Genomic DNA, 11,668 nt, shown 5'->3' with positions numbered 1-11,668 from the left:
CTACAAAATACGGCAGTTCATCACGAGAAACTAAACAGTTAAAGCGTTGACTGTGTCAGTCATCCTTTTAGGAGGAGCCAGAGTCTCAGTCCGTTTTCTTGTTAAAAACGTCTGTTTCCAAATTTGAGTCAAACCTAAACGAACTTCTGTTTCTTCCGAGCCTGAAACTGCTCCGTTTTGCTTTTGATGGACTTGATGAGCATGGACAGACCGGGGTCCATGGATTTCTTCGAGGTGCCCTCATGTGTCGGAGCGTCAGAGTCATTTTCCCGTTTGTTCCCTTCCACTTCCTGTTGACCGGCGTCCGGGACGGGCCCAGCGGTCAGCGCGTCCTCCCTCCGCCGCTGCTCCTCCCCTCGACGCCGCTGCTTCTCGACCTGGATGCTCTGCGTGGCTTTGGTCTTCTTGTAGCTGGGGTCTGAGGGGTCCAGGTTGAACAGGTGGGAGGTGAACATGGCCTGGAAACGAGGGTCCTTAACGTCCACCTGGACACACGGACAGACGGGAGAGGGTTGGTTACGAAAGGACACAGATGTGGACACGTTTAACTCACGTAATGGTAACAACTTTAGGTTTTAGTTATACTGTGGGAATGCTATTTGTGTATGTGTGAAGATATTATATCCACAGGCCAGGTGTAGGGAGGCGCCAGTAGCCCTGATCACCCCGCTTGTTTTGTCCCTTTATATTCAGAGTGAAGCCTTTCTCACCAGTGCATTACTCTGTAAACTCTTGCCTCTTTCTTAGAAGAAATAAAATATCACAAAGACACTCTTTGTCATCCGATTGTATTTCAACGCTCACTTCGGACTCGTCTCAGTCAGTATTAGTATAGTATTATTATTATCGTTTATGTTTCATCCATTTAACGACAGAGTGAGCAGACTTTGCTTCACTGTCTTCCCTTTCCCTGAATTTTCTCTGAATATGGCATTTATTATAATTTTATACAGCAGCCACCACCTATGGGTGCCTACAGGAAGATTTATACTTGTATCTGCTTAAATCTAGGGCGGTATCTAAAGATATTTTTTTACATTCGATGCTTCTTTTGAGTTTTACGAATGACATTTCTAATGTCTACCTTCATATTTTATGTCATCACCCTAAAAAAAATGGAAAAAAATGATTTTTTTTGTTTGTTATTGTGGCTATATAAATGTAATTTATGGTGCTGTTAGATTGCTGCAAGACCGCCCCGTTAATAAGGGGCATGACTGAGAGAAAACCGTTTTTGAATATGGATCGTAGCAGAATATTTCATTAGATAAAAACACGTTGCTTAAAACATTACGTTACAAATTACACCCATCGTTTCAGTACATTTCGATTTTTTGACTGGAAATGTTTGGATCACACAAGTTGAAAGCAATCCTACGTAGCCACCACTGGAATCTATATCTACAAATGGTATAGTTCTAATAATACCGTTGTAGCCGGATTTCTATATGACCTTGTGCAGAAACACCTGGTTTAAACACAATGCAGAAAGAAGAAGCTTTGCAGCATTTGAATGTTGATTCAGAATGGCTAATGTCAAAGTAAAAGATGAAGCTTTGTATGCATTGCTTCAAAAAAATGTAAAGGTGGGGAGTTTAAAAAACCTTTCGGGGTAAAGCACCACAAATTAAATTAAATCTCAAAACTGGGACAAACAAAAAAAAAGAGATTTGCTTTGCTAAACGCCACGACAGGAAACTGAGCAAATATGTTTTTTAGATTTGGATGAACTCTAAATAATTTGGTTATCATCACACGAACCTGGAAGTCGTCGCCCTCCAGCGGCTCCTCGCCCTTCTTCAGCAGCTTCTTCCTCTTCTTCTTGCTCAGGTTCTGCTCCTCCACGATCCTGTCGTAGTTGAAGTGTTTGTGTTTGGCTTCGTTGCCGTCGTCCTCCATCAGCAGAGCCATCTCCGCCTGCAACCAGAAACACAAACAAACAGGTTGAGAGCTGGTCGGCGCTCCGATCCACAGGTTTGGTGATTTCTTTTTTTTTTTGGGACTAAACTCTGACCTTTTGTTTCTCCAGCTCCTCTTCCTCCTCAACCGTCCGCTCCTCTTCCTTCTTCTTCTTCCCCTTCTGTTTCTTCTTCGTGTCTGCAGAAGCATCAGGCATAACTGTCACTGAACACTAAGCGTCAAACTGCTGCAAAACTTAATAATAATCTAAACTCATAAAGTCTGCTTACTGTTCCAACTTTCATGAGTAATAATTCTTATTAACATGATAAAACAACTGCAATATACGTTTATATACAAGTTGTGTCATGTACCGAGGTTATAATAGTTTTGAATTTTCAATACATTTTAATTTTAGTTTGGACTTTTCAATTTTTGGAGGTTTTCGCTAGTTTTATTATGAGTTTTTCAGAAAAGTTACGTTTTTATACATTTAGTTTCAGTGTGTTTTTGTTAGGGCAAAACAAACTCAATTATAATGTCTTAGACCGACGTAACCACATCCACATAAAACATAATACATGGTTAGAGAACTGTGCTTAATGTTTAAATGGATTTGGGAATCTCTTATTACTACATATATTCAGAATAAAACCTGTACTTAACATTAGACCTGAGCTACAAAGCTTAATTTCTCCACTTTCATACTAAAATGAAAAATAAAGGAAAATAACATGAGCGTGCCCTACAAGCTCTACTGTGATTGACTGACGGTATTGATCACCTGTAGCGGCGAACTCCTCTGCAAAGAACGGGTCACTGAAATCCACGTCTGGAGGAAGGTCTTCGTCACTGAGCTCGTCCTCATCCTCTCCCTGATGCAAAGGGGAATATAAAAAAGGGATTATTGAAACCGCAGAGGGAACAGTGAGGACTTAAAAGGTCTGCCCAATAAAATCTGTTGGTTGAGTAATGTTTTCTTCGCCTCATTTCTCAGTGACAGGTGTTTGGGAGCGTTCCTACATCCATTCATCACCAGCAGTGGAAATGAGGCTTGTGCATGTGCGCCCAGCTCCTTAATGATTGAGATTAATTAAACAGCCTTAGTTGTGAATCTCGCAGAGAGTTTTATGCATCTGGCCGCTTTGTGTTGGCTGTTTGTGTTGGCGGGCAGTTAAACTTACCTCTTTTTTATGAGATTTCTTCTGCTTCTTCCGGTCTTTCTTCTTCTGCAGGAACCCCTCCCAGGGCGTCATCTTGTCCTTCCCCTCCATCTTCTTCTTCACCAGCTGCTCCGTCGTCTCCTTCAGACCTGCAGACGGACAAAATGCACAATTAAGAAACTAACTACAGCTCAAAAGCTGCTGCTAACTGAGGGCTTACAGGACCGTTTCGTTTACTGCAAACACCAACGGACATATCGACCCTTTGTTCTAACGGGCCGCTGATAGCAAGACCGGAGACTTTAAAAATAGAGAAGACATTTCTTTAACAAAGCAAAAACAAAGAAAACCTACAAAAAACAAGTTAATATTTGCAAAAGCAGTTCATGGTAGAGTAATAAATTACTGGTATTTAAATTAGAACGGTTTTAAGAAAGGCTGTGTTGCATGGAAGCAATTCAAATGTCAGATGGAGATGCAAATGTCTCGTCCTACCTGGCACCCAGGTGATCTCCATCTCCATGTCTTTGTCCTCGTGCAGCTTCTTCTCTTTGACCTGGATGCCTTTCAGCAGCTCTCTGTACTTGGAGATCTGCTCCTCGCTTTTCTTCTTCCTGTCTTCCTTCTGAGGTTTCTCCTCCACGGCGGGCTCCTCTGTCCGTTTGGCTACAACACCAACAAAGAAGACGTCAGTGCTGCTTCCGATCATCAAAGAATCCAATTTCTACGATCTACACACATGTTGTAACGCGTCTCTGGTAGTCAGTCTCACCCTCTGCTGTTGTGTCGTCATCGTCTTCACTCTCCTGATCTCCGAACACAAACCCTCCTTCTTCACCCTCCTCCTCTTCTTCGCTGGAGGAGGCCAGGTAGGCGTTGAAGTCCATGGCCAGCAGCTCGTCCTTGTTGAACTTCCTGTTTAGGGCGGTGACACGATCGTTGTCCGTCTCATCCCACGTCAGCTGCACCTGATTGGTTAAACACAGACTCGCACACATCAGTCTCAAAGTCCTGTTGTTTGTCTTTATAAAAAATAAATAATAATAACTAGGTTCTTTATTTAAAGTTCTTGTTCAATCAATTTTCTTTAAAATGCAGAATCACCACGCTGCATGGTACCAATACAATTTACAATTAAAAAATAATAAAAATAGAACAAATCACAGAGCAAGCACACATTAAAGTAAAACAAACATAATAAAACAACATTAAAAGGGATGTTAAAGGGTGACGGAACCCACTAAGTTCTTGGGCAGGCTGTACTAAAGTGAATAAATGTGTTTTTTCAGTCTTGATTCAAATATTTCAACTGAACGTGCTTCTCCAACATGTAACAGAAGGCCATTCTAGAGATAAGAGGCCCAGTAGGAAAATGCTCCGAAGCCTTTTTAACTGAAGGAATGATAAAAGTAGAGCCTTAAAAATCAGCTCTAGCTTGTTCTAGTAACCAGTACAGAGTAATATAATGTATATTAAAATACTGGATTAAACTATTAATGTGTTCATCACTTTAAAGTAGCAGCTGGTAAAGGTGGAGATTATTTGAATTACTTTATAAACTGCTGGGTAATTTAGCTTATAACAATATATCATATTTTATTTGTTGCGATTTTGTTTTATTGATATGAATAAACAAAGAGACTAAAGTCATCAAATAAATGAAGCAGAGTAACAGGTACACTATTTGTCTCTTGAAGTTTGAGGAGTAAAAGTATAAAGTAGAATAAAATGTAAATACTCAAGTATAAGTACATCAAAATTGCACTTTATTGACATTTTCTTCTGACTTTTACTGGCAGTATGTTCATGAACATCTTCCTACCTTTGACGTTGCGTTGGCGGAGGAGGTGAACAGTTTGGGCGTGTAGGCCGTGAGGTTCACGTCCGTCGCCACGTCTCTGGGCTCCTCGTCAAACTTTTCTCCATCAGGAATAAACCTGTTAAAAAAAAAAAAAAGGAGTGACAGCAGGTTTAAGTCGTTGCTTTTCTTAGATTAGTTTCATCGAGTTAAGATTTGTATTCCGTCTCCTCTCACCGGAGGTCGAGGACGGAGCAGCTGCTCTCGTACTCGTAGCCGTCACACTCCTGGTAGACTTTAGCGGCGGTGTCGGCCGAGTCACACTCCACCACGGCGTAGAAATACTTCAGCCGCTTGAACTGGTAGTCACGCATCTTCTCCCTGTGACCTCTGAGAGGACACACACACACATCATTATCAGATCCAGAAGAAGAAAACATTAAACTGTAGAAGCAGAGATGGGATTTCTGGCACAACAAAAAAAAATGTAATTGTCAGACCAAAAGACGTCAGCTTGAAGACTTCATCATTAAACACATTGCAAAGAACGATTAAATAAGATGAGAATGGAAAATAGCATTAAGAAGCTTAAATGTCACTGTTCTGCATTAAAATGTCTAAAAACGACTAGAACCGCGTTATATATTTTGTTGAGTTTTGCATTATCCCAAATGTTTCTAACAATTTTCAAACCCAGGGAAATCCATATTATTAAGTGAAGTAACTTTCGTTTCATTCGGTTTCCTGTCAAAAGCTTAATATCCCCTTTGTGATGCTTCAGTTTTGACTTCTGAAAGCTTTAACCTGGAGATTTTAAAAGATCGGAGCTTCACAGACAATAAACAAGAGACTCCATGAATTTAGAAGGATGATTGAGGCCTCAGTAGTGGTGATGTTAAAACCTCAGGGAATTAAAACTTTGTGTGCCTCGTAAGCACAAAGAGAAAATGTGTTTTTTGTGATTTCTGTAACCTGATCCATAAAAACACATCACTGGTTTCATACAAGGTTCGGGACAAACTGCAGAATATAACTAAGTCCTCCCAAGAGACAAAAACTAGCCGTGTGTTACTTTTGCTCCTCGTTGTCGTCCTCCGAGTCGTCGGGCAGAGCCTTCAGCTCCAGCGGTCCCTGAGTCTCCTCCGCCTTCAGCCTCTCCTTCCCAAACTCCGATGGGTAGACCTAAGACAATACCCAGCATGCACTGCTGTTAATCTCTCTCACAGACAACATTCACCTGTTTGAAGTAGGACCAACCTCCAGGGCCCTTTATCTTATCATACATGTGCAGTCGTCATGACAACGGAACCAGGTTTCCATGGTGAAGAGGAGCTTGTTTGGCTCAGTTTCTATCAGTAAAACCTGGAACCTGCTTGATATCCGCATTGATCCATAGTATTATTCATATATGTTTATAATCTGTCATCATCATGATTGTATGTACTGTAAGCAAATTAAAATTAAAAAAAAGTGTTTTTTACACACATCTTTTGCATCTTTCCATCCAGGTTTTTCTAATCATCCATATTTTTTTCATTTCTTTTTTTATATCTTTTTCCCCATTAAATTGTTTTTTAGGGGATTTTTTCCTTATTTGAATTGAGGGTCAAAAGACAGACAGTGACATTTTTTGTAAAAAAGTATGAAGCCCCTTGAGGCAGATTTGTGATATTGGGTTATATAAATAAACTAGACTTGATTCTACAAAGATATTCTACAATACAATCTGAAAGTCTTACTGTTCTGTGCTGATAAATGCAGATATGCTCATGCTTTAGCAGACTGGGTTTTGCTTCTCCGGCTACGAACGGTCAGCCAGAACTCTCTGATTGAACGAGCTCAGCTGTAGTGTATCATGTAAAAGTGTGTACAAGAAAACTTCAGTTTTTATCTGCTTTACCTTGACGGACAGCACGGCTCCTCCTTTAGGTATGAAGGAGTTGAGCAGAGCCAGCAGGTCTTTGGCTTTGATCCGGTCCCAGTCCATGTTGCAGACGGCCAGTCGAGCAGAAACCTGAAACACACAAACACAGTTAAAGAGTGTTAAAAGTGTTTCCTGGTCCGGTGAGCACAACTTCTTCCTCTTCCACCGGGCGCCGCCTCACCTCGTCGCTCCGTGGAGCGTCTTTGGCCAGCTCGCCCCAGCTGTGCTCGATCTCCTCTTCCTCTTTCTTCAGGATGGCCTCCACGTCGTCATCGTCGTCTTCATCCGAGCTGGTCTCCACGTTTCCTTTGCCTCGGGCCAGATCCGGCTCGCTGTCACTGTCCTCCTCCGAATCCAGACCGGACTCCTCCTCATCACCTGAGCCGCTCGCCACATCGCTCTCCTCTTCTTCATCATCATCATCATCATCCTCGTCGTCTCCTTCTTCATCATCGTCGTCGTCATCATCCTCACTGTCGTCTGTGTCACTGTCTCCCAGGTCAAAATCATCCTTCTTTGCAATTTGCTGCTTCTCATCATCTTCAACTCCTGAGGAAAATAATGAAATGTGTTACAGCTGCAGGCGTCTGCTGTGACAGAGAGAAATCTACTGATAATGATGATAAAAACCAAAAGATCATTGAAGCTGTCCACTTCCATGCCAAAATGAAACATTATTATACAGAAATTAAATACGTTTCTCTGTGTAAAAGAAACAAGAACTTGTACAATTTTTTTTTTTTTAATAACTTAACTGCATATTTAAGACAAAATCAGATGCAGATTCTTCAGGACTACAGTGGATGTAAAGGTGTGGAGAATGCAAGCTGCACAGTAGGGCTGCACGATATGAGGAAGATATGTGATAACGTTGAATATAGCAATAACAATATGACTTGAGATTAATAAATAGATATTTAAGTGAACTCAGTTCTGCTGCTATTAGTATTCTGCTACAATACAATAACTTAAAATAAGAGACATTTATTCTAACATTCTTTTATTAAATGAATTGAACATTAACTGAACACAAAAGGCACAAATGAAAAGGACTACTCATTTTCACTCTCTTCATTTCAACTAACTCAAAAGATCCCTGAGCATCTGGATGTTCACAATAAATGTCTGATTGGTCAGAGACTGACAAAGCGGCGCTTATCAAACAAAACAGCGCCTACAGACAGGATGTAATTCAATAAGATGTTACTTTATTTAAAGTGAAATACCACAGTCTTATGAGTTGTATTCATAGCTGAAGCTGGCAATAAAAAAGTGATTTATTGTGCAGCCCTAATGGACAGTTTGTGGTAGTAATGAACCAAACGCTGCAGATATGCAAAAGGCGGAGAGCAAGACCACCGCCAGCTGATGTAAACATTGATGTTATGGATGTATATATACATATATAATATGTTATGGACAATTTTGCCCCTTTTGTATACAAACAAATCAACGCATTAGTAAAAAAGCTAAAATTAAATTTATCTCAATCTATAAACTGAGGAATAGAAAATGAAAGTAAATTTGATGTAAGTCTGGACTTTAGACAACAAGATTCGGCCACAGTATTATATTTTATTTTATTCTATTTCATAAACAGTATATTACATTGTAATCCTATATTTTAACTTCTGCACTATTTTATGTTTTTCGTCTTGAATTCTCAATTTTACTTGCATGTTTGTTATTTATACATATAGTAGTAGCAACATTTCTCTTAATCAGATTCAACTTTTTGAGACTGCAAAAGCAAATGAGCAAAGAATTGAATAGTGAAGCTGACGACATTGAAGCTGACGACATTAAAGCTGACGACATTGAAGCTGACGACATTGAAGCTGACGACATTGAAGCTGACGACATTAAAGCAGCCGACACGTCGCTGGATGAAACGTAGATTCTGTGCATCAGTGAACACGAGCATCAGAATCATCTACTCACCCTCTTCAATGACTCTGACGCCTCGTTCCGGCTGCTGTCCTTCACCCTCTTTTCTCTGCACTGCTTGTCCTCTCTTCACTGCTCCGTCAGCCTTCACCAGCTTCTCCTTCACTTTTTTCTTCTTCTTGCCCTCTGCAGACTTCTTGCTCTTTCTGTCCTCCTCGTCGTCTTCGTCCTCCTCGGAGTCAGAGACTTTGTAGAAGCGCTTCAGGTCCTCCGTGGAGGTTTGGTTGATGGGACGTCCTCGTTTGTCCACCGTGTACTTCACCTTGAAGCGCTTGTCGTGAAACATGGACTGGAAACGCTTGTCGATCTTGATTTTGTGTTCCTTCTCGGGCATCTCCCAGAATCTGGGATCCTTCTGCACCCGTTGGAAGCGGTCATCGCCCTCCTGCTTCTTTTTGGACGACATGGTGGCAAACTTCAAGTGTCACCTGATTAATAAAAAACAGGACATGTTGTTAGGTTACATGTTCAACAAGCACTGAGCCTCTTTCATGTCATGTGCATCTTGATTCCAATAAATACAATTTTGATTATTCACAAACTGAATAATGATGCTGGTCGACCGGATCCTTTTCTCAGCCTCTAATGGACTTCACTTTTTAGTTTGGTTCAGTTTCTGTGTTTCTAGCAGCTGTTTTCTGATAAACCTACTGTACACTACCTGCTCAACACCAAAGAGCAGCCAGAAAAGCTTGTTTATGTAATATTTAACATTTGAGAACTTGTAGCCTCTTTTATTATATTTAAAAAGAAGAAAAACAGGTTCATAGATCTTGAATAAGTTATTGAGAAAAGTATTGTTTTGGTGTTGGTGGGACCTAAACAGATTTAATCCTGAAAGCAGATGTTATTTGGCTTTCGAAATGTTGTGTGGACATCCTGGGAGAAGGTATCATAATTATATGTAACTAGTTCTGGCACAATTAACTGATTAATATAGGCTGGAAATGTACTGATAGTTTAGGTTAGTCACCAAAAAATAAAAATAAAGATCTGCTTGATACAGATCAAATAAATATTGCATTTCTGTTTTCAAGCTTTCTAAAATGTATTTAATTTAGTTTGTAGACTTTTGGATGGAAAAATGTACGCTGTTTTAATAACAGTCAGTGGAATAAGAAGTATTCAGATCCTTTGCCTAATTATTAATACTTTCACATAAACTTGTGTGAAAGTATTATCAGCAGAATGCAGAAAGTATTAAGTACTCCTTGTTCATCTCAGAGGTAAATAATTGTACTTTTTATTCCACTACATTAGTCTGACTGCTTTAATGACTCTTCTCCTTCCTGTCCAGTGAAAACCTCGTATCTCCAGATGAGTTGATGTTGAATGTCTGAGAGAAACTGAAATAATGTTTTTTTAAAAATGTGTGGTTCTCACAGGACAGTGACTCTACAAACATAATATGATCTTATAGAACATGATGCATTGATGTAGACTAAACTAAACAACAGGATATAAAGGAGTTAAAAACATCTACAGCTGTTAAATGTGAAATACACATTAATGCAGCAGGAATATTAATCAAGTAACATCATATATATAAAGATAACAGGGAACATTTTACTGCACAATTACTACATCATACTTTAAGTACCAGTTGGTGATAAATACAGTACCAGTCAAAAGTTTGGACACACCTTCTCATTCAATGGTTTTTCTTTATTTTTATTTTTTTCTACATTGTAGATTAATATTGAAGACATCCAAACTATGAAGGAACACATATGGAATTATGTGGTAAACAAACAAATGCTCAACAAACCAGAATATGTTTTATATTTTAGATTCTTAAAGTAGTTGAATGAGAAGGTGTGTCCAAACTTTTGACTGGTACTGTATATATACACATATTTCCAACCTTCTTACACAGTAGTTATATTTTTAACAACCTTTTTCCAGCTTTGTTTACATGGTTTTAAGCTGCTTGTATATTCTTGTAAATTGTCCTTTAAACTGTGCATAAGCAACTTAAAAATCAGAGTCAAATTCTATGCATATTTATACACATACAGTACCAGTCAAAAGTTTGGACACACCTTCTCATTCAATGCATTCAATGGTTTTTCTTTATTTTTATTTTTTTCTACATTGTAGATTAATATTGAAGACATCCAAACTATGAAGGAACACATATGGAATTATGTGGTAAACAAACAAATGCTCAACAAACCAGAATATGTTTTATATTTTACATTCTTCAAAGTAGTTGAATGAGAAGGTGTGTCCAAACTTTAGACTGGTACTGTACATACTTAAGGACTATTACTTGTAGTGGAGTGTTTTCACAGTATATTATTAGTACTTATTATTATTATTATTACTACTTAAGTTAAGGATCTGAATATATCTTCCACCAACTGAGTATATAGCAAACAGAAAACAACTGTTGAACCCTTTCCAGCCCTGTTATTCTAAATAAACTGTGAAACACGTTGACAGAAAGCCTCCACTGTGGATTATTCTCAGTAAACAACAAACAAACAAAATGCCTGAACGGAGAAAACGGACAGTAACTGAGGGGAAAACCAGCCTGCAGCAGAAACTACACACAATACTGAACAAGTACCCACGAAAATACACATTAAACAACGTTTTAAAGTCAAAACTAAGGTAAAACGGTACAGATACCTCTCTGGTCTCCTGCTACACGTGTTTTCCCAGCATGCAACGCTTCCGTGACCTTTCTAGCGTCCCGCCCCTTTCTTGGTACGGCAAGCGCAGTGGGACAAACGAGACGAAACGCGCACCGTGACTCCAAGTACTTCACAAAACACTTTTCTTCTGCCTGTTATCAATCATAAAGTTGGTTTTTTTTACACGTATTTAATTAGTTTAACATTATCACCGTGTTCTAAAAGATTTTATGGATGCATTTAACAACATGTAAATTAAACCACATTTTCAAGTTAAATATAATTTTCTATTTAACTT

General features: G+C 39.2%; 1 protein-coding gene across 1 annotated transcript; it reads right to left on the bottom strand.

The window, feature by feature from the left end:
• Window positions 1-29: 29 nt before the first annotated feature.
• LOC129095980 (ESF1 homolog) lies at window positions 30-11,454 on the bottom strand. The gene is made up of 14 exons (XM_054604606.1): window positions 11,366-11,454; window positions 8,726-9,159; window positions 6,966-7,333; window positions 6,761-6,874; window positions 5,933-6,042; window positions 5,098-5,250; window positions 4,885-4,999; window positions 3,835-4,030; window positions 3,558-3,728; window positions 3,084-3,211; window positions 2,684-2,774; window positions 2,015-2,097; window positions 1,762-1,917; window positions 30-485 (listed from the first exon to the last, which is right to left on the bottom strand). Exons 2-14 carry the CDS (start codon window positions 9,135-9,137, stop codon window positions 135-137), a joined length of 2,448 nt encoding a protein of 815 aa, XP_054460581.1. The 5' UTR covers window positions 9,138-9,159; window positions 11,366-11,454; the 3' UTR covers window positions 30-134.
• Between the last annotated feature and the right edge of the window lie 214 nt (window positions 11,455-11,668).

This window comes from Anoplopoma fimbria, chromosome 9, assembly GCF_027596085.1.
Source record: "Anoplopoma fimbria isolate UVic2021 breed Golden Eagle Sablefish chromosome 9, Afim_UVic_2022, whole genome shotgun sequence".
In the NCBI taxonomy this organism is placed as follows: Eukaryota; Metazoa; Chordata; class Actinopteri; order Perciformes; family Anoplopomatidae; genus Anoplopoma; species Anoplopoma fimbria.
Note: the sequence above shows the minus strand (reverse complement) of the source record. Positions and strands in the feature narration are given on the sequence as shown.

Bases quoted from the DNA above. Each gene is read 5' to 3' on its own strand.
- LOC129095980 (XM_054604606.1), bottom strand. From the start codon at position 9,137: ATGTCGTCCAAAAAGAAGCAGGAGGGCGATGACCGCTTCCAACGGGTG. The intron at 7,334-8,725 runs GTGAGTAGATGA...TATTTTCCTCAG, and splicing joins CGTCAGAGTCATTGAAGAGG to GAGTTGAAGATGATGAGAAG. The intron at 2,098-2,683 runs GTGATCAATACC...ATGCTTCTGCAG, and splicing joins AGAGGAGTTCGCCGCTACAG to ACACGAAGAAGAAACAGAAG.